Source organism: the organism of the source record quoted next, unplaced genomic scaffold (assembly GCF_019419815.1).
Source record: "Pyrus x bretschneideri cultivar Hongxiangsu unplaced genomic scaffold, Pyrus_bretschneideri_v1 Contig5, whole genome shotgun sequence".
NCBI lineage: Eukaryota > Viridiplantae > Streptophyta > Magnoliopsida > Rosales > Rosaceae > Pyrus > Pyrus x bretschneideri.
In genome coordinates this window covers 10,536,110-10,556,773 of record NW_025999787.1, presented here as the reverse complement: position 1 = coordinate 10,556,773, position 20,664 = coordinate 10,536,110, and the positions used below count along the sequence as shown (strand labels likewise).

General features: G+C 37.2%; 4 protein-coding genes across 7 annotated transcripts; 3 read left to right on the top strand and 1 right to left on the bottom strand.

Annotated features, from left to right (window-relative positions):
* The first annotated feature begins 1,446 nt into the window (after window positions 1-1,446).
* LOC125470322 (calcineurin B-like protein 3) lies at window positions 1,447-5,078 on the top strand. Of its 4 annotated transcripts, none has more exons than XM_048569221.1 (10): window positions 1,447-1,688; window positions 2,577-2,679; window positions 2,777-2,931; window positions 3,063-3,145; window positions 3,304-3,375; window positions 3,528-3,636; window positions 3,769-3,821; window positions 3,935-4,015; window positions 4,155-4,267; window positions 4,678-5,078. In XM_048569221.1, the coding sequence occupies exons 3-10, from the start codon at window positions 2,808-2,810 to the stop codon at window positions 4,733-4,735; spliced, it is 693 nt and encodes a 230-aa protein (XP_048425178.1). In that variant the 5' UTR covers window positions 1,447-1,688; window positions 2,577-2,679; window positions 2,777-2,807; the 3' UTR covers window positions 4,736-5,078. The 4 variants fall into 4 exon arrangements, with proteins under 4 accessions (XP_048425178.1, XP_048425179.1, XP_048425180.1 ...); XM_048569222.1 differs by having other exon boundaries at window positions 2,572-2,679; XM_048569223.1 differs by having other exon boundaries at window positions 1,447-1,711.
* Window positions 5,079-6,134: 1,056 nt separating this feature from the next.
* On the bottom strand, window positions 6,135-9,070 carry LOC125470316 (heat shock protein 90-2-like). Its single transcript, XM_048569210.1, has 3 exons — window positions 8,859-9,070; window positions 8,248-8,389; window positions 6,135-8,157 (listed from the first exon to the last, which is right to left on the bottom strand). Exons 1-3 carry the CDS (start codon window positions 8,979-8,981, stop codon window positions 6,323-6,325), a joined length of 2,100 nt encoding a protein of 699 aa, XP_048425167.1. The 5' UTR covers window positions 8,982-9,070; the 3' UTR covers window positions 6,135-6,322.
* A 778-nt stretch (window positions 9,071-9,848) lies between these two features.
* LOC125470324 (peptidyl-prolyl cis-trans isomerase FKBP16-1, chloroplastic) lies at window positions 9,849-12,241 on the top strand. Its single transcript, XM_048569226.1, has 8 exons — window positions 9,849-10,013; window positions 10,337-10,522; window positions 10,663-10,697; window positions 11,063-11,156; window positions 11,274-11,334; window positions 11,425-11,470; window positions 11,639-11,709; window positions 11,828-12,241. Exons 1-8 carry the CDS (start codon window positions 9,952-9,954, stop codon window positions 11,903-11,905), a joined length of 633 nt encoding a protein of 210 aa, XP_048425183.1. The 5' UTR covers window positions 9,849-9,951; the 3' UTR covers window positions 11,906-12,241.
* A 716-nt stretch (window positions 12,242-12,957) lies between these two features.
* On the top strand, window positions 12,958-15,314 carry LOC125470323 (protein transport protein SFT2-like). Its single transcript, XM_048569225.1, has 4 exons — window positions 12,958-13,234; window positions 14,391-14,658; window positions 14,766-14,870; window positions 15,065-15,314. The coding sequence occupies exons 1-4, from the start codon at window positions 13,029-13,031 to the stop codon at window positions 15,173-15,175; spliced, it is 690 nt and encodes a 229-aa protein (XP_048425182.1). The 5' UTR covers window positions 12,958-13,028; the 3' UTR covers window positions 15,176-15,314.
* The last annotated feature ends 5,350 nt before the right edge of the window (window positions 15,315-20,664 follow it).

The following is a 20,664-nucleotide window of genomic DNA, read 5'->3' as shown; positions in this document are numbered from 1 at the left end:
CCCTCTCTTCCCATCGCTTCTATCTCTCTCTCTCTCTCTTCCTCTCTCCCTTACCTCTTTCTCTCTCTATCTCATTTCTTCCGCTCTCTCCCCTTTCTCTTCCGGTCTCGATCTCGATCTCCCTCGTTCGACTCTAAGAAGGAGTTGCTGGCAAAGAGCTATGTTTTTCTTAAAAAAAAATTGCAACAACAAAAATAATTTTGTGTCATACCAAACTTTTTTTTGAGTCTTATAAAAAGCTGTTTTTAAGAGATAGTGTTAGAAAATATTTTTAAAAATATTGAAAACTTTTGAGTAGAGTACTAAACGGGTCCTAAATGTCACTTAAGTACCACATATTGCACTTTGTTTTGATTTGTTTTAAAATCTTTTTGTTACATTTTTTTTTTCAAATTATTTCGTCAAAGTATTTTTTACTTTTGAATATTTAAGTTTTAAAAAGGAGTAATAAGGAATGAACACTTGATTTTGTTGTCAAACTCAATATATTAACTAGCATGAGTCCACGACAACACAATTATCATAAAATTTATAAAAATTTCAAGATAAATATATAAATAAAATCATAAAAATCTAAAAGCATGTTATATAAAACAAATACAAATAAGAGCATCTTTAAAGAGGAGTTAAAAAAATCCACATAAGCAATAACAGTAAAAAAAATACAGCATTAGTATACTCCAACCGAAATGGCAATTCCTATGGCATGATATGGATTGACAGCAACTTCAAATATATTTCTTGGTAGTTTTTGTTATAAACATGCATATTACAATTTAAAAAAGTAAAAAAAATGTAATAAATAACAATTTAAATTTGACATAACAAAATTTAAAAATTGATCAAAGTGTCACATAAGCTTTAAATTTAAATTTTTTGTGTAAAATTTGACATTTTCTTTAGAGACACTCGAAGAGTCACAAATATCCTTGGAGAATGGGACTCCTTGCATATTGGTGTTTAGGATCGATGAACAAACTTTTGACAAATAATTTTACAATCCTTATTAGCTCTTGGATTCTTTTAGATTTAACGGTCTTAATTTAAAGTTATGATGATGGTGATTAAACTAGTAGGTGTTGTGGCAATTTGCTACAAATAATTGTTTTGATGACTTTTTAGAAAGTTAAATTGCATGATTGCCCCCAATCCAAGACAAACATTCCTTTTTCCACAAACAAATAAAAATTAAAAAAAAAATAAGAAACCAAAAATAAACAACAAACAAAGTACCCCTGATGATTCACTATCCGCAGGTGGCAAGCTGCCCATCCGCCTATCAAAACAAAATCAAATATTCTACCCTCAAATTATGTGTGGTTACTTTATGATTACAATTATTATTTGACACGTATTAAATTTATTATAATAAAATAAAAAAAAAAAAAGTTTATAAGTACGTATTAATAAATCATTGAGTCACATGGAGACGACACCTATTTTGGACGGAGAAGATTTGATCGCCATCCAACGCCGTCGTTCCATAAATTTCCGCATCATAAAAAACCTTCTGAACAACTCCAACTCGTGCTCTTTCTTCTTCGTCCTCTTCTTCTCTCTATCATATTAACATTTGTTACTCCTCTTTCGCTACAACCACCGCGAGTTGCACGGAGATCGCAAGCCACCGCCTTCTCCGCCGCACAGCTTTCTCAGCCACCGCGACGCCTTCCCCCCTCTCTCTCAAAGTAAAGTTTCCATCTTTTTTAATGTAATTCTCCAAATATCGAATCTTTACTTGTTCTTCAATTCTCCGAATCCGTTTTCAATTTTTTGCTCTGATTTTCTCGGGCGCCAAACAGATCGCTGAGCTCCTGCTGTTTAAATTTTGTGTCTTTCAATTGGCTTTGGTTTGTTGCGTTGGATCTCGGATTCGGATTCGAGGATTGTGAGCTTAATTGCATATGTTTCTGTTCATTGCTGTGAATATTTTGATTTATCGATGTGTGAGTGGTTGTGGAAACGAATTGCGGATTCAGGAGCCACTTTCCGTGATTTCTAAGCTGAAATTTAGTGCGAAATTTCGTACATTTATTCGTCTTCGCTTTCGGATGTGTGTTCTTATCGGATTGTTTCTCAGACATGTGTTTCAAAAACAATCAAAACGCCAATTTGGGTGTAAGTTCGGTGAGCTGGGAAAAAAAGATTCATAATTGTTGTTTCAATTTCATGGTCTAAAATGAAATTTTGTTTAACTATGTGGGTTGTAATCGGTAGAAAAATTCGGCATGTTTGTTTCTATTCAAATCCTGTTAGATGTTAAGACTCCAAAAACATCGTGGTATGTGGAAATAGAAGATTGTTTTTAGCTGAGGTGAGGTAGTGTAAGTTGTACTCCTAGGATGCGTATATCATGGAGGTTTTGCTCCTTTTACGATGGAAAATTGTATAAATTTTAAATTAGGATTGGATTTGTGTATAGGACTGTTCTTCTTGATGCTAGAAAGTTTTCGTTGGTCGAATCATATACGTTCCCTTGTTTAGTAATTGTGTGTTTACCCTTGTTTTTGGGCTTTAGCAGCGGAAAACTTGTGAATGAGATGGTTTTAATATATCTTCTACTTGTTTGAGTTCAGCTACTACCACTGGCTTCACATCAGATATAGCTTTGGCTGCACCAAATTTAACAGATCTTGGGGTTCGGGCCGTGAGTTAGAAGAAGCAGGAAATGGTTAAAAGGTTTGTTCTGTTATTTACATGCTTTAGAATCCTATCTTCTATAGAAATACTTAAAGGTAGTCTCATGTTTTGGTTTTCCTTTTATCATGTGAACCAGGTATGGAGTGTTTTGATCTGCAGAAAATATCATGTTGCAGTGCATAGACGGGTTAAGGCATGTATGTGCTTCCCTGCTGAGGTGCTGTGATCTTGACTTGTACAAACAATCGAGAGGCTTAGAAGACCCTGAAATTCTAGCAAGGGAGACCGTGTGTATGCCATTTCACCCATGAAATTAGCAATTTTTAATTTAATGCGTCTATCTAAAGACCCACAATGTTAATTCTAGATCTAAACAATCGATTCTCATTCTACTGAAAATTATTGTTCCTTATTAAATGCAGTCAGTGTGAGTGAAATAGAGGCACTTTATGAGCTATTTAAGAAGATCAGCAGTGCAGTGATTGATGATGGGTTGATTAACAAGGTTCGCATAATCTTTCTGTTTATTAGGCAATGCTTTTCACATTCACACCGAGTTAGAATTGTATTTCGGTACTTCACATTAACATAAGTTTACTTTTCTCTATTCCATGCATTCTTGTATTCTTTTTTCTCAAGTTGTTCTTTTATGCCATGGTGTAGGAGGAATTTCAACTGGCATTATTCAAGACAAACAAGAAAGAGAGCTTGTTTGCTGATCGTGTACGTTTTTCTGTGAGATATTACGTCTTCATCACATTTTGTTGTATTCTTTTCTTTAATTTCATCATCTTGATTATCTGTTCCACCAGATGTGCATCATAAGGCATTTGCCAAGTCTTAAGTGGCTTGGATAAGCTGTTACTTATTATTGCTTGTTATTGCAGGTTTTTGACTTGTTTGACACAAAGCACAATGGAATACTAGGTTTTGAAGAGTTTGCTCGAGCTCTCTCTGTCTTTCATCCCAATGCCCCAATTGACGATAAGATTGGGTGTATGTTTTCTTTAGTTAATTTATTTCATGCTGCCATTTAATTTTTCAACGCTCAATTCTAATATGTTTCAACGCTGTCTTGTATCATTTTTTGTTTCCTTTAATACTAACTTTCAAAATTTCAAATTCCAGTTTCTTTTCAGTTATATGACCTTAAACAGCAAGGCTTCATCGAAAGGCAGGAGGTAATAATTTTATTTTCCGAGTAAACTCTTGTGTATCTCCCAATTTATTTATCGAGTTTCTTTCTGTTTCTTTCAGACAGTTCACTTATTCTTATTTGTATATCTGTATCTAGGTGAAACAAATGGTTGTGGCTACCCTTGCAGAATCAGGCATGAATCTTTCAGATGATGTGATTGAGAGCATAATTGATAAGGTGCTTTCTCAACCCAACTTTAGTATTTGATGTTTCGGTATGATTTTCCTGGATATATTTGTTGCACGGAGGAGTGCCTGGTATGTTACTGAAGTAGATTTGGTATTTGCTCTTTTTGTTCTTTAACTATGTGTTTCAGACCTTTGAGGAAGCTGATACAAAACATGATGGGAGGATCGACAAGGAAGAGTGGAGAAGCCTTGTTTTGCGGCATCCATCCCTTCTTAAAAATATGACGCTCCAATACCTCAAGTAAGTTTCAGATATGATTTTGATTATAGTTGACCCACGAGACATTGTTCTTACAAATTACCCTACTTTATATGCCACAAGATAAATTTTTCCTGCCATACACCGACAAGATAAGTCTTGTGGAAAAGATTTTGAAACATCACGATTTTTTAAATCAGCATTGGTAGTTTCGTGTACTTTTATAGCCACAGGGCTCAAGATATATCTAGGATATCTGCTTTGGTTTTGAATCTGATTCACCCTTGACGAACATCCAGTAAGCGACCATTGCCAACGAAAAACATTAAAGTGAATATATTTCTAAATCTTTACAAGTACTAAATTCAAGATTTAATTGAACGCATTGTAACAGATTCGACTACATGTTGTTATACACTTACCGACCATCATATGTTTTGTGTCTTGGGCAGGGACATCACCACAACATTCCCGAGCTTTGTATTTCACTCTCAAGTGGACGACACCTGAAGTGGAAAATTTCCGTTTTTAAGCTCCAAGAGACATCATTCTTTGATTCACTTGGTGTGGTTTGCGAGTTTCCGAAGAATGGGAGGGGCTCGCACTTGTGTAAAAGGGCCTAGTAGAAAATTTTACACCGTCATATTCGTTGTTTCTTTTGAAATATTTTTCGGCTGTGTGTTTTATGCTCGACGAGGACTTAAGATGCCCTTTAAGTATAATGTGGCTTAAGATTTCGGCTTCTTATGAGACTGAATTTGAATTGTAGGCAAAGACTGCTACATTAGTATGATTTTGGGACTTGAAAGATAGAAGAATGCAAGTTCTTTCCGATCTTGCAATTAGCTATTCATACTTTGCTTTTGATGTTGAAATTGAAAGAAGATGACAAAGTTGTCACTCTCTGAGAAATGTTCGAGTGTGACAGTCAAACCGTTACGTGCAAACAACCGCTATGTACAGTTGGTGCCCGATGACAGAATTGGTTCCCGATTTGATGCCAACACTGTAGACTGCCTGAGCTGCCTCGCACTAATCTAGGTTACGAAAAGTGAAATTTGAACTTAATTGCTACGCGTTTTGATAGGATATTTTTGGCAAATCCATCAAGAAAATTGTTATCTTATTTTAATGGGGACAATCAAAGATTCGATTGGACGTAAGATTAACAAACTTAGCGTTGAATACACTGCCATATTTAATGTAAATTCATATTCACAACTGATAGTTAGAATGGAATCTATCATACTACACGTGAAATTTAATCTTGACTACTACGAGCTTTGACAGGATGTTTCTAGCAAATTAATCGTGAAAATTGTTATCTTGTGGGGACAATCAACGATTGAATTGGAGATAAAATCACAAACTTAGAGTCAAATACACCACCATACTTAATCTAAATTCACATTGGCAACCGTTATTTAGAGTTAACTACCATATTATCACGCTTATATTCGTCAATGCTTGTCAATCACAAAAATTGAACTCAAGGACCTCCTATTAAAGAAGGTAAACTGTCCTATTAATTAATAAACATACCTAACTCAGCCCAAATTATTGTTAGATCCAGGAGCAGCGAACCCAACAAGATATCAACTTCCCATTAAACAAGAAGGCAAAACGAACACGGTGGTAGAACAAAATTCTAGTGCTACAATTTCTCCCCAATCTGCCCCCCCCATGAAACCGCAGATCCCAGAACTCTTCTCATTCATCTTTTACTCCAAGAAAACCCATGCGAAAAGGTTCATACAAGTCTTTCTCAATAATTTGTAAGAAAACAGAAGAACATAATTAAGGGTTTCCAAATTAAGAAAACCATCCAAAAATATGCCGTACATAAATTCAGAATTAAAAAGTAAGAAAACCCAAGCAAAAGAATGAACAAGAGATCCCCAAGAGAGAATTGTTCCAAGACGCATTCATTATAAATATCCGAATACCAAACAGTAGCTACCATCCAAAATATCCAAACTTAAAACTAGAAAAGTTTAAAAGAAAATATAAAAATTACTCCTTAACAAGGTGGGGTAAAAATAAACTACTGCTGGTTGGGCGGGTGGGGTTAAAACTTCAAACTTAACACTCCAAAACTTAATCGACTTCCTCCATCTTGCTGCCCTCTGCATCGGCATCAGCGTCCTCCAATGGTGGCATCTCAGCATCGCCCTCGACGGCATCATCATCAATGCTCAGTCCGAGCTTCAACATCCTGTGGATCCTGTTGCCGAAGGTGTTGGGGTCGTCGAGGCTGAACCCGGAGGTAAGAAGAGCAGTCTCAAACAGGAGGAGGACAAGGTCCTTCACCGACTTGTCGTTCTTGTCTGCGTCAGACCTCTTCCTGAGCTCCTCCATGATTGGGTTCTCTGGGTTGATCTCCATGGTCTTCTTGGAAGACATGTATCCAGCCATACTGTTATCCCTCAAAGCCTGAGCCTTCATGATTCTTTCCATATTAGCAGTCCAGCCATACTCGCCGGTCACCAAACAGCAGGGAGAATCGACCACACGGTCAGACACAACCACCTTCTCGACTCTGTCGCCCAAGACATCCTTTACGACCTTGCAGAGTCCCTCAAACTTCTCCTTGAGCTCTTCCTTCTTCTTGGCCTCGTCTTCACTCTCGTCAAGCTTCAAACCTTCTTTGGTGGCTGAGACAAGCTTCTTGCCCTCGAACTCCTTGAGCTGACCAATAGCATACTCATCAATGGCATCAACCATGAAGAGAACCTCAAATCCCTTCTTCTTCAGCTTCTCGAGGAATGGAGAGTTCTCGACAGCCTTCTTGCTCTCACCAGTAATATAGTAGATGTCTTGCTGGCCCTCCTTCATCCTTGTAACATAGTCCTTCAGGCTGGTCATCTCCTCTCCGCTCTTGGTGGAGTGGTATCTCAATAACTCAGCAAGCTTGGTCTTGTTCTGGGAGTCTTCATGGATTCCGAGCTTAAGGTTCTTGGAGAATGACTCGTAGAACTTGTTGTAGTCCTCCTTGTTCTCAGCAATTTCCTGGAACATCTCGATGCACTTCTTAACCAAGTTCTTGCGGATGACCTTCAAGATCTTGTTCTGCTGCAACATTTCTCTTGAGATGTTAAGAGGAAGATCCTCAGAGTCAACAATACCCTTAACAAAGCCAAGGTATTCGGGCATCAACTCCTCACAATTATCCATGATAAAGACACGGCGCACATAGAGCTTGATGTTGTTGGGCTTCTTCCTGGTGTCAAACAGATCGAATGGAGCCCTCTTGGGAACAAAGAGGATGGCCTTGAACTCAAGCTGACCCTCAACTGAAAAGTGCTTCACAGAAAGATGCTCCTCCCAGTCATTGGTGAGACTCTTGTAGAATGCGGAGTACTCTTCCTTGGTGATCTCCTCTGGCTTCCTCATCCAGATAGGCTTCTGCTTGTTAACCAATGACCATTCATGAGAAATCTCCTGGATCTTCTTCTTTTTCTTCTCTTCCTTTTCTTTCTCTTCGTCGACTTCCTCAACCTTTCCCTCCTCTTCCTTCTTCTCTTCCTCATCCTCGTCATCAGAAATCTCCTTCTCTGTAGTCTTCTCAATCCAGAGTGAGATTGGGTAGCTGATGAACTCAGAGTGCTTCTTGATCAAATCCTTGAGGCGGCGCTCCTCCAGGTACTCAAGCTGGTCTTCCTTAAGGTGAAGGGTAATCTTTGTACCCCTGCCGAGAACCTCACCAGTGGTGTCCCTGGTCACAGTGAATGAGCCTCCAGCCTGCGACTCCCACACATACTGCTCATCGTCATTGTGCTTGGCGGTAACAATGACCTTATCGGCAACAAGGTATGCAGAGTAGAACCCAACACCAAACTGACCGATCATGCTAACATCAGCACCAGCAGATAAGGCTTCCATGAATTCCTTGGTGCCAGACCTAGCAATGGTACCGAGGTTGTTCACCAAATCTGACAATACAAATCAAAATTAAAACCATAAGTAAAAAATCCCAACTGGATTAAAATCAAATAACAAATTGAATAGCCGAATCAACGTACCAGCTTTGGTCATCCCAATACCACTGTCAATAATGGTCAATGTGTTGTTGGCTTTGTCAGGGATGATATGAATGAAGAGCTCCGGCTGACCATCAAGCTTGCTCTTGTCAGTCAAGCTCTCGAATCTGATCTTATCAAGGGCCTGCATACATAACATAAACAAGTAAGTACAACGAATACCAGTTCCATCCGTCTCAACAAAAGAAGACCGTGTACTACTTGCATAAATTTCGACATCGATTTCGAAAAGCATCTGCAACTTTACAATAAAAACAACTACTTGTGTAAAACTCAGTAACATATAAACACACCAAGATTAAATTTACATCCAATTGAAATTAATAATTGATCTTAAGGATGAACTAGATAATCCCATAATTAGTCAAAACCATACCGTTAATTAAAACCTGGACACCCTTAATCAGATAAGCTACAGTATTTCATCAATAACTGTCGATTAAGTAGAACAAAATCAACGATTACAGCGCAAAACTAGAAACTTTAACATCAAAATCAACATGTGCAGATCTCTAATCAAAGGCAAACAGAATTCATACAAGAAGCCCTACAAAAACACCGAAATCGAGAGCAAAGAGGATAAGAAGACTCACATCAGAGGCATTGCTGATGAGCTCACGGAGAAAGATCTCCTTGTTGCTGTAGAAGGTGTTGATGATCAAACTCAGAAGCTGGTTGATCTCGGCCTGGAAGGCAAACGTCTCAGCCTCTGCCATTGATCCTGCGCGCTAGGGTTTTCCGAAGATCTAGGTTTTAGAGACGACGTCGCAAAGGGAGCAGAGGAGGTAGTTACTTCTGAAAGAGTATGGGAGGCGAGGGCTTATATAGGGGACTTCATTAGGGTTTCTAGATCCTTCGATTGCTATTTTTTAACAGGAATTTTCGGGGTTGGTTCGCGTACGCGTGGGGAACACCTGCGCTGTGGTGCCACGTGTCGGTTTGGACTGTTCGAAGGAGAGAGTTTTGGGCCTTTGTGTTGATATTTTGCAACAAAAAGAAAAAAAAATTAGGCCCAATAAGAGAATCAAGGAGGAAAACGGGAAGTTTGAATCCGAAACTTACCAAGAAGTTTAGTATTGAATTGTCGAGCTTTTATATATCAAATTTGATTTTGTAAAATTTGAGATATTTTATTTTGAAAACAATTTTATTGTTGACATCAGTAATTTAGCTCGCTTGGGTTGTTGTCAGTTGTCATATAGTTTGGATTCAATCTTTGTTAAGTAAGCTCATTTGTCGTTGATTGTTAGTTATAGATATAACTGGAGTTTTAGATCTCGTGCTATTTTTATGTAATTTTTCTTTTTCTTTTGGACTTATGCCTCGTTGTCAATAAAATTACATCTTCGGATTTGAACATTTAACATTAACAAAGAAAATACCACTAAATTAAAATAATTTTCATTTGCAAATCAATCAACATGGATCATAAAGTATGGCTAATTTTCTTTTTGCCTTTTTGAAAGTAATGGTTGATATTTTTTACAATATTTTTTTTTTTTTGCGTTGACTTGGAGTCAAAACTTCACACTATACCGACTTCTTCTATGGCTCCAAAAGAACGGTCCATATTGTTTTCTATGGACATCAATACACAGTAGCAAAAAAAATCCTCCCTGTTCTCTCAAGCCTCCCACCTTTGAGGTCCCAGTTTATCCATCTATCTCCAAATTCTTCAACTAGCAAATGGAAGCTCTCCCATTCCAAACCCTACTTCAGCTCCCATCGGCTCCCAGAAAAACACTAAGGTAAATTCTTGTCATACTCGTATATTGGTTTCTGACGAGAAACTTACCTACAACGTGATGTCAATGCGGTGATATCTCAAGTCATTCACGTATTGTCATGTGTTTTTAATTTTTTTCATGTGATAGTGTATGATTGACTTGAAATACTGTTACTGTAACGCGTTGAAAATATGGTCATGGTACTTGTAGATGCTAGTTAGAAAACTAAATTTTATGTCACAGATATGATTGGAGTTTAATTAGCATCTAGAAGTTTGCAGTGTTCAAATTTTATGTCATCTGGCAATTGATATTTTGGTTTCAATTTTGTGTGCTTAAACCAGTTATGTTGAGAAAGATCAATCTAAGAACAATGTGGCTAAGAACTTGCATGAACAAGTTCACTCATCAACGGCGAAAAGATTACCAAGAAGGCTGTTTTTGCAGTACATTGGATTCTGCCCAGTTCTATTCTCAAATCCTGTTTTTGCTGCGCCAATGCCAGAGATGAAGGAGCCTGAAATCATTCGGTAAATTTTGTTTCTCGGTCTTTGGTTCTCGATTTGTACTTGAAATGTAGATCCAACTTGGGAGCCAAAGGTTATGTTGAGCTTCTTATTCGAAAATTATGTCTCATATGCGATTGTTGTTTGGAAATTGAAGCACTCAGGACCGTAAAGCTTCCCAGCGGCGTGAGGATTCAAGGTACATATTCTGCAGAATTCATGTAGTAAAACATCTGCTCAGGAATGGTTTTGGGGTATTTGGTATGTTGAGGCGTACAAGGCGAGCGGTTTCATTGATGTCTTCTTACCCATGAATAAGATGTTCAATGACCATTCAACCTTATCAATTTTCCGTATTTCGAAGCTCTGAATCCGCATTCTCTTTGGAAAAAATGTCATACATTGTCCAAGCAAATAGGAATGTTGAAACGCAATACATGGATTCGAGTCGTATTCTCTAAGATAAAATGTCATACTTGTCCAAGCAAATGGGAATGTTGCAGCTATGTAATTAGTTTTTTTCGTTCCTGAGGTCAACACTAATCCCGGGTTTCTTTTTCGTAGAGATTGTTGAAGGCCAAGGACCAGTAGCCCGTGAGGGAGATTTGGTTGAAATTAACTACGTTTGCAGGCGCACAAACGGATATTTTGTTCATAGGTAAATACTGAATTCTGTCAAAAATGCAACATCTTCTGTTTTGTTTTCGTACAAGTACATCATACTTCGGTCTTCAGTCTTCCAACTTTTTTGAATGGAAATGTGTTTTTTGTGTAGCACTGTTGATCAATTCAGTGGAGAAAGCGCACCGGTTATACTTCCTTTGGATGAAAAACAGGTTAATTCTTGTTTCAATGTAACATGTCGAGACTTCAAGCCTTCTGTTCGACGACCATGCCATTAACGTATTACGTGATTGCTTATTCAGATTATTGAAGGCTTGAAGGAGGTTCTGGTTGGCATGAAAACTGGAGGTACGTTCTAAGGCTATAATTTTAACAACTGCAATATCTACTTATATGCTGTTTTTTCACTCTTTCCGTTCAACATCGCGGTTTTAACCAGATATCCTCCCTTGATTCTCACTATCGCTTGCTTGAACTTGTAAAAAAGTACTCACATTCTGAAGGCTTGCATTTCAGGAAAGAGGAGAGCTCTGATACCTCCTTACGTGGGATACACAAACGAGAACTTAAAACCAATCCCGGAAGAGGTAAAGCTTATCTGTCATGATTCATTTCCCCAACTTTGTTGTTGAGTGGATTCTTTTCGCTCTCGTTTTAGGCGCATCATTCGTTTATAAACATGTGGTTGTGGCCTGTTGGTTGCAGTTTGGCCCTCGGCGTAGCCTCTTGTCGCATGTAAACGAGCCTCTGATATTCGAGGTGCAGCTCTTGAAAGTACTATGAGTTTTTTCACCAGAAGGATTTAGTTATTGGGACGCACATTTGATCCCGAAAATGCACTGAACACACATCATTTTTCATGATCTTACCAGATTAATGCAGATAATGTACTTTCATTGTGCACATTCTTGTATTTATGAACTGATTCTAGATGGATTACTGCAATATTTTCATATGCTGCTAGAGATTCTCCGTCGCCCTTCGCTCATGTTAGCTGTTGATGTATGTTGGATTCGCAGTGAGACTCACATGTATCAACGAACGTTGAGTACGAAAGCAATGATGCTAAGCAACCTTAACAAAAGGGTTGTACATGAAAAACCAGATTTTGGGCTTTAAGTTGTTTGCAGAAAGCTTTAATTTATATCATTTATCCATTCAAGGCGTGAATATCACTTTCTCATGTTAAACACGAAGTTTTGAAATCATATCAGTTTGTGTCTTATGACTATTTGATATCCTCCGTTAATTGAAGACGTGGCATGCTAGGAACTCATTTATAGGCCGATGTCGGACCCACAATCGCACCGCAGGGACTAAAAACGGCCCTCTTCTCAATTGCTGCTCTGTATCCCAACTGGACTTCTAACTACACAGTTCGGTCCCAATAGTGCATACGTGACTTCCACATTAGTCTCCAAATGTCCAAAATGAAACTCTACAACTATCACGTTGTCAATTTATGAACTAAAGGAAACGGAAGTTAATACAATTTCAAAGCTTTTAATACAAGCAAAGTGATGCGTTTTCAAAACTTCTGATGCAAGTAAATTGATACGATTTCAAAACTTCAAATACAAGCAAAAACACCTCCCTAGCCCAAGGAGAAGAAAAGCCCAAATAATAACCACCCGGCCCAAAAAATTAAAAAATTGAAATTAAAACCAATACCAGCTGCCAAACCTTTTGCTTAATTCGTAAGCCGCTACGGCGACAAATATTCCGGGTAACCACCACGCCGCCATTTTTCTATCAACCATAAAAAAAAAAAAAAAAAAAAAAACGTTTCGACAAAGAAACTCGCAAGCCAAAAAGAAACGTGCTTTCCTTTCCATTCTCCAATTTTAAATTCTCCGAAAGCACAAAGCCAGCGACTTTCCCGATTCCACGGCGAAGCTTCTTCACGATGCAGAAGATGGCGCAGGAATGGTTTTCGCAGACCGGCAGCGGCGTCGACGACTCGCAGAAGCCGTCGTCGTCTTCTTTGCTGGCCGATTGGAACTCCTACGCCGCTTCACAATCCACTGACGAGAGCTCCTCTTTGGGACTCGGATTCGATCTCGAATCTGCGGTGCGCTCTGCTAACGACACAGTTTCCGGCACTTTCAGCGTGTAAGTTCGTATCTGATCTTAGTTTCCTGCCTAATTAACTCAGTTTTTTAGTTACTGTAGAGTTATTTGTGGGCGATTTTGGCTGTGGGTTTCTGATTTTGTGTGTGTGTTTAAGTGAATCTGATCATTGTGTTTTTTATTTTGTGCATATTTAGCTGAACTAGATCATGGGTTTTTGAATTTGTGTATAAATAAGTGAATCTGATATTGGATTAATGATATTTGTGTATAGTATGCTGGGATGGTAATGTTTGAGTGCATGTTTAGGTGAATCTGATATGGAGATTTCGGTTTTTAGGGGTTTAGGAGCTGGTGGATTTGTAGAATAAGCTGATATCTCGACCCGTTTCGTCAAATTTGTGTTAGGGATTGTGTACATGATAGATTTTGATGATGGGTATTTGATTTCTGTGCTTGGATCTGGGATTAGTAATTTAGTATTTGATTGAGTGCATGATGCTTATGTTGCTTCATATTCTGATTTGGGGTCTATGGATTTCCTTCTGACTGTATGATTGGACTGTAGTTAAATGAAGAGCTGCCCAGCTGTATGAGTTACAGGACTTGTGGAGGGTCCTGTCCGAGGTGCTTAAGAAATGGGATGTTAGCTCAAAGTGGAGTGAATTTAAGTTAGTAGATGTGTAAACTGAATAGTTGTGCTGCTGCATCTTTGTATGATTAGAAAGAAGCTGCGAAATGCACACTGGATTTTGAGTGGTAGATCTAAGGTTCTTAATTTTCACAATTCACAAATCAAACTAAGCAAGACTCAAAACTAACAGTTCTTTCAATAGTTTTGTTGTTCCTTCATGATGGGCAGAAAGGTTATCCTACTAATGCAGCATATAGACACAAATCAGGAGTTAGGGAGAGAAGGGGGGGAGTGGGTGGCGGTGCACACAAATTTTCATTCTGTTGTTCTATGGGAAGGTTGTTCTGATTGTAAGCATCAAATTGGTTATTCATTTTTAAACGTAAATTCACTCCCTTTCTTTGCCTGAAACTATCACTCACTCGGTACCTTAGTTTTGTATAGTTTACCTACACCTGCCGAATGGACAAGTTTAGTATGAAAGTTAATACCGATTTGTTTTCTTGGTTTTTATTTTATCTCAGCATTTCTGTAGCCTCTGTTTGATTTTCGGTTCCTGTTTAGGGTTTCAAAAGGAGTGAGAGATATACCTGGGAGCCTCCAGTCTGCTACTAGTAATGTCCCTTCAGGAAAAGCTCTCATGTATTTTGGCTTGTTTCTAGCCACTGGGGTGTTCTTTGTTTTTATCGCATTTACCATGTTCCTTCCTGTCATGGTGTTGATGCCTCAGAAGTTTGCTATCTGCTTTACACTTGGGTGTGCCTTTATTATCGCATCATTCTTTGCACTCAAGGGTCCAAAGAATCAGCTTGCTCACATGTCTTCAAAAGAGGTAACTCGATGGCATATGTACCTATTCATTTATCTCTGTAACCTAGCCCACACCTAATTTACTTGTCTGATGATGTACTTGTTTTTTTTTTTCCACGATGTATGCAGAGACTTCCGTTTACCGTTGGATTTTTAGGCAGTATGGTGGGTACCATATATGTATCCATGGTACTTCACAGTTACATCCTCTCTGTTTTCTTCTCTGTGTTACAGGTATCAATTGTTTTCCTACCTTAAGATTTACTATTTGATTCTTTCTCCATGTGGCTGATGATTCTGCTTTTTAAATCTGTTTCGATATATCTACTTGCCAGGATATCTGTTTTTAACTATGTTGATTCATAAAGATTGTTAATTATCCAATCAGACACTGAACTTGTGTTCAAACATCAAATGAAAACTTTCAGGTTCTGGCACTTGCATACTATGCTGTTTCATACTTTCCTGGTGGATCTGCGGGTTTGAAGTTCCTCTCTTCTGCCCTTACATCTTCAGTAATGCGATGTTTTGGGAGGTGACTCTGACCTATTTGTTGCCTTGTATATTTCTTACTTACGATTTTTGGTCAGTCTAGTTGAACTTGTGAACAGCCTGAGACATATTTCTGAGTGGCATCTATCATGTTTAAAATCTTGGGAGTTTAATTCTTGTTCACTTTCTCGCACCTCTATTTGCCAAGTTTTTATTTAGTCGTAGTAAACATCAATTTTAGATCAAATGGCAGAGAAAACTGAGATGCTTTTTCCGCAAGGTATGAAATATCTTGATGGCTCGCGATTGGCGACAAGAAGGTAAATGAAAACCGAACTAATCTTATGTGGTTAAGCCTTGTGGGGAGGATTTAGGTGTATGCTGAATGATGAAATTATAACTGAGAAAACAGGCTGATAGTTATTGTCAGTATGTCGCAATAAGCAGCGTTGAATGTGTGAGATTGAAGATCAATCTGCTATTGTTTTGTTTAGTTGTCTTGGCTAGGCTCTTGGCTTTATAACTGCATCCTGAAGTTCGACATCTGAATTTTTTTAGCAAGAGATACTCCTGGATTCATACAGCTCACCCCACTTAGTCGGAAAATGCTTTGTTGTTGTTGTGGTAGAGACTCCTGGCCTATTGCCTTTTCAGAACCATAATTTTTCTCAGATATCAGTGCTAGAAGACTGGATTATAATAGGATTGGACTAGTTAAACCACAATTGGCAGTCTGGTTGACAAAACTGACGTTTTAAACTACTCTAATTTATGGAGAGGGCGATCAGATCGGTGCAAACCAAACATTGTTTTAGGGAACTAACTTGACCTACATCGACCAATATGAATATGTCGAGTATAATTGGAGAGTTTTGCTGTGAATGTTCATGACCCAGAAACAAACTTCTTATAAAGTTACACGTCTATGTTGGGTCACTTAAGTTTGAATCTACGTCCCGCAGGTAGAGTACTAGAGTACTACGTGACATCACAATTTTTTTCTTTGGGTTTTAAGGTTATGTTTTAAGCCCAAATTGAGATTCTTGATTCAACCCAATTAATTTGCGATTTGTGTTCATCCATTTATCGGGTAAGGATCCTTTCTAGATCTGTGTTCTACGAATCTTGGAGGACAAGTTATCTTGGTCGTTTGATTCAAATCTTGCGGTCAAAAATCTTTCTTTTCCTTCCTCTTCCTTTGGTGCAGATTTCTCTTCCTCTTCCTCTTGGAAATCGAAGACGGAGAAGAACTCTTGGGTTTCACACACTTGGAATTCATTGACGCCTTTGACGCTGACTCAGAGGAAAACCAACCACCATCGCTCTGACTCCTAACAAACGAATAAAGACGGGCTTGCTAGTGGCTGATCTGATCCCCACCCACCGTCATCGTCGGCGGTAGTGAGAGGAAGACGGGCCTACCGGTCGTGAGGGCGAGGATTACAAGCTTCGGCTGATTGCAAGAAGAAAGGATCCTTACCCAAGGATCCAGAGTGAATTAATCCGGAGAGGACTCTTACCCCAATAATCCATTACATTTAGAAATCCTTGAAACGTCGTTTTCTCATGCATTCGAGTGATAATATACACATTGATAGCATTCCTCACTGCATCTCTTACAAATTGGAGTTAATAATAACGTAGAGTTTTATTCCCAAATTGATTCATCAGATGATGTTTTGTACATATTTGATTTGAAGAAATTATAGATTTACACCTTGTATGGAATTTACATACAACCAGGGCTAGCCCTGAGAATTTGAGGGCTATAGGCAAGCCTTCGAATTGGTATGTAGAACAAAAAAAGGTATTCGCTAAATACTGAAAAAATTTATTCCTACATCAAATATCATTAAAAATTAATATCAAATGAAGAAAGATATATAAATATTACACTTTTCACGTTTTTAGACACAAATGTACTAATTAAGTGTTTTTTTATTTGTCGAAAATACTAATTAAGTTTACATTACATAATCCAATTTTTCAACCAATTCTTTTCAATTGATTAACTAACCAATTCAATCTTTCTTGTGACATGGTTGATCGAAGATAAGAGATATTTGGTCTTCATGACTTGCATCTGAAGTGCAATCAAGTATCACTGAAAAACATTTTGCTTCTTTGGTTCTTCCCATGATTGTACTTTTGACCTCACTTGCCAACAATTGTATTTAATCTTGTGACCAAGATAATGGTAATGGGTCTCATGTGTATCAATTCATCGAATGTGCTCTTGCATTATAGGATCAAACTCAGCAATCACTTCAATTACATTTAGAAAAATTCCATTATTCTCTTCATATAGCTTCTCATTGTCTCCACAATTTCAATTACATCTAATGTAATGTATTGGAGAAAAAAGACTATCTGAATTATCTTTAGGGAATATGACATCATAAACTCTTTTAGGATCTCTTTCCACTAACATATCTCTAAGATTATGACTAGTCTTATCCCAATTCCTTGGATCATCAATATTTAAAGGAAAAACAATTTCTCCACTTAAATCTTCAATGTGAACATCCTGAGACATTTCTCACTATCTTCCCATTATGATTATTTTCCACAATTTCATTATCTTCTCCATTCTCATTAGCTTGAACATGTTCCTTAATGTTAGTCTCAATCAGATGGTCATCTTCTGGCTCTCCATTAACATTGTCAGATATAGGCTCATCTTGTTCCTCATTCACTATACTGTCAACTTTTTTTTTGAAATACTTACTAAGAGATCCAACTTGAGATTTTATTAATACTTCTTCCTTTTCTTTATTTTTTCTCATTTGAGACCTAGAGAGATACTTTATGTTTGTGTTAGTAAGCTTACTATTTCTAATAAGAGGCATGATAATTAACTCATTTTCAATCAGGAAATCACAACGCAACAATCAAGATTCAACTCAATATTAAGTCGATAAAGTAAAAAAGAATGATAAAACTTGATCGACAAATACAAGAAATTCTATTATACTTTTCCAAAATTCAGCATCACAAATTAACAATTCCCAAATATACCTACATAAAACCAAGCAACAAACACAATTATAATATCAAACCCGTGGAGCAAAAAATAATCCACAAAACCATTGGTCCATTACCATACCAATGAAAAAAACTATAAAAAAGATAAAATTTTCTCTTTGATTACCTTATAGTTAATTTCATAGTTTATATCACCTTAAATCGCGATCTAGAAGATTTTGTGAGATTTAAATTCCACCTCCAATAGAATAGAGAGATTGAAATTTGAAAGAAGAGAGAATTGCAAGAGACTTAGGGTTTATATGTTGGCCAGGAGGCAAAATATTGGATGCGTGCTGTTTTGTGTTGGTTGTGATTTTTTTTTTTTGGGTGTATTTTCCTAATTGTTATTGGAGATTTGAAAGGCTAAAAATATAAATATAAAATTGTTACTAGATTAGGCTTCCTAATTATATTTGGATGTGCTTCTTTGAGGGAGTCTTCAACGCCGGGATTTTTAGTTATATTGACTTAATTTAAAAAATAAATGCTTACTTCATATTTTTAACCTGAAGCAATTAAGCAAAAGCCACTCGTTTTCCACTACATCGGCAGGTTTTTGTGTCATTTACTTTAGTTTTGAGATGTGTTATCCACACACCCATTTTTACTTCTCATACACCATTTATTAATTTCTGTCTATTGATATTCTTTAATTCATCCGATCTGACGACCAAAAATTAAAAAGATATGTGAGAAGTAAAAAATAGTGTGTGGATATCACATCCCTTAGTTTTATAGTATTTATATACCAAAAGATATATAAAAAATATGTGGGGCCAAAATCTAGGGCACTTTACTCGACTACTCTTAAAGCCGGTCCTGCATACAACGCTAAGGTTAAGTGTAGAATTACACCTCTACAAGAACTGTATACGAACTTTGTCAAACTAAATATCACTCTACTTAAGCTTGACTTGTTTAATATTCGAACTCAGATTGAAAGGCTTCTATTTCAATCTATTTACAATATGTGGTCCACTGATGTAACAAAAATTTGCAATTTGGTGACATATATTTTAATAATAAAATATATAACACATAAATAATCCAACACTAAAAAATTCAGACATAATACGCTAAGATAGTCACATAAATCTTTTTTCTTCATGTAGCTTCTTCAGAAACATAAGAAGATGGTGAAACATAATATCAATCTCCGTCTTAAAATATTCAAATTGAAATATATTCAATCTGATCTTAGAAAAAAAATTAGTAAACATAATTCTCCAAAAGCATAAACTTAAACATGATCTTCCATTCCAAGCAAACTTCTTTAATAGAATCCAGTTTGAGTTGTTTTCGTGAAAAAAGCAAGATCTAGCTTCTTGTTCTTATCTAGCCGAACATTGACATGTTTCTTTTACAATTGAGCTTTTGACAAGCCAAACACGAGTCGAACTCGAATTTGGTCAATAATATTGTGCAGTGACTAGGCACTCACGTGGACAATAACTAGGCGTCACGTGTCATAGGGGGTCGGGGTTGAGGTAGGGGACATCCCAAAAACTTTTTTTTAATTTTTAATTTTTAATTTGTTTTTTAATTTTTTTAATATTTATGTAGGCCCCTATGACACGTGGTGCCTAGTCACCATCCACATGAGCGCCACGTCACTAGTTAACGGCTGATTTAACAGCAAACTTAACGGATGTATGAAAGTGTCCCAAAATTATGACTTTATATACCACTTTAGGATGAAAAAAAATTCATATATTAAATGTTAAAAATCAATAAACTTCAAGGTAGTAAACTGAGATTAATCCCAAATTTTAAAGATACTAAAAACACTACGCGTTGGGTCCCCCGGCACACAAATTTTGACCGTTTAGGGTTGGTTAGGATTGCTACAAGTGGTGCTTTAGGTAAAGAAGCAAGTTTAATAAACAATTATCCGCCTCACACCAATTATCCTCTTTTTATGTAAATTAAAACGATAATAAAATGGTTTAAAATTCGTGTTCAAACACCCAAATCTAGGAATCAGGAAGATGATGACAGAAAATTGTAACTTGGGGACAAGGATTTGACCTTTGATATGGAGCTTATGCAAGAAGATGCAATGTATGTGTTAAAAGCCTTTGTTTTTTGTATTGAAAAAAAATTATTGAGAAACGAGAAGGGCCATCTTCTCCACTAAGTAAACACAAAGCTAAAAACAAAGAGGCAAAGTGGTGGGTTTAAAGATCAAATGGCATCTTCAAAAATAGATTAAGCAAAACACAAAAGGCTAATTACGCCAAGTCAGTGTTCAAATGGTGGGTTAATTGATTAATTCATTTCACCATTTCTTGAGTACTTAATATGACTAGGTGAAGAGGATAAATGAGGAGGATTGGTCTGTCATAAGCGGGCTACTGATTACTAAAGCTAGCAATGATCATATTTGAGGCTGGATGGTAGATTAGATCTTAATTAAAAGTGACCAAAAAAATGGTTAGATGCTTGATTGTGTCAATTCTATCAGTGTTTAAGTGCAACCTCAATTATGCATTCCAATTGATTTGACTGC

Coding starts and splice junctions, on each gene's coding strand:
- LOC125470324 (XM_048569226.1), top strand. CDS start 9,952: ATGGAAGCTCTCCCATTCCAAACCCTACTTCAGCTCCCATCGGCTCCC. Junction 10,014..10,336: donor GCTCCCAGAAAAACACTAAG/GTAAATTCTTGT, acceptor TGCTTAAACCAG/TTATGTTGAGAAAGATCAAT. Junction 10,523..10,662: donor AAGGAGCCTGAAATCATTCG/GTAAATTTTGTT, acceptor TGAAGCACTCAG/GACCGTAAAGCTTCCCAGCG.
- LOC125470323 (XM_048569225.1), top strand. CDS start 13,029: ATGCAGAAGATGGCGCAGGAATGGTTTTCGCAGACCGGCAGCGGCGTC. Junction 13,235..14,390: donor GTTTCCGGCACTTTCAGCGT/GTAAGTTCGTAT, acceptor GTTCCTGTTTAG/GGTTTCAAAAGGAGTGAGAG. Junction 14,659..14,765: donor CTCACATGTCTTCAAAAGAG/GTAACTCGATGG, acceptor CGATGTATGCAG/AGACTTCCGTTTACCGTTGG.
- LOC125470322 (XM_048569221.1), top strand. CDS start 2,808: ATGTTGCAGTGCATAGACGGGTTAAGGCATGTATGTGCTTCCCTGCTG. Junction 2,932..3,062: donor TCTAGCAAGGGAGACCGTGT/GTATGCCATTTC, acceptor TATTAAATGCAG/TCAGTGTGAGTGAAATAGAG. Junction 3,637..3,768: donor AATTGACGATAAGATTGGGT/GTATGTTTTCTT, acceptor TTCAAATTCCAG/TTTCTTTTCAGTTATATGAC.
- LOC125470316 (XM_048569210.1), bottom strand. CDS start 8,981: ATGGCAGAGGCTGAGACGTTTGCCTTCCAGGCCGAGATCAACCAGCTT. Junction 8,390..8,858: donor TCATCAGCAATGCCTCTGAT/GTGAGTCTTCTT, acceptor TTATGTATGCAG/GCCCTTGATAAGATCAGATT. Junction 8,158..8,247: donor TATTGGGATGACCAAAGCTG/GTACGTTGATTC, acceptor TTGTATTGTCAG/ATTTGGTGAACAACCTCGGT.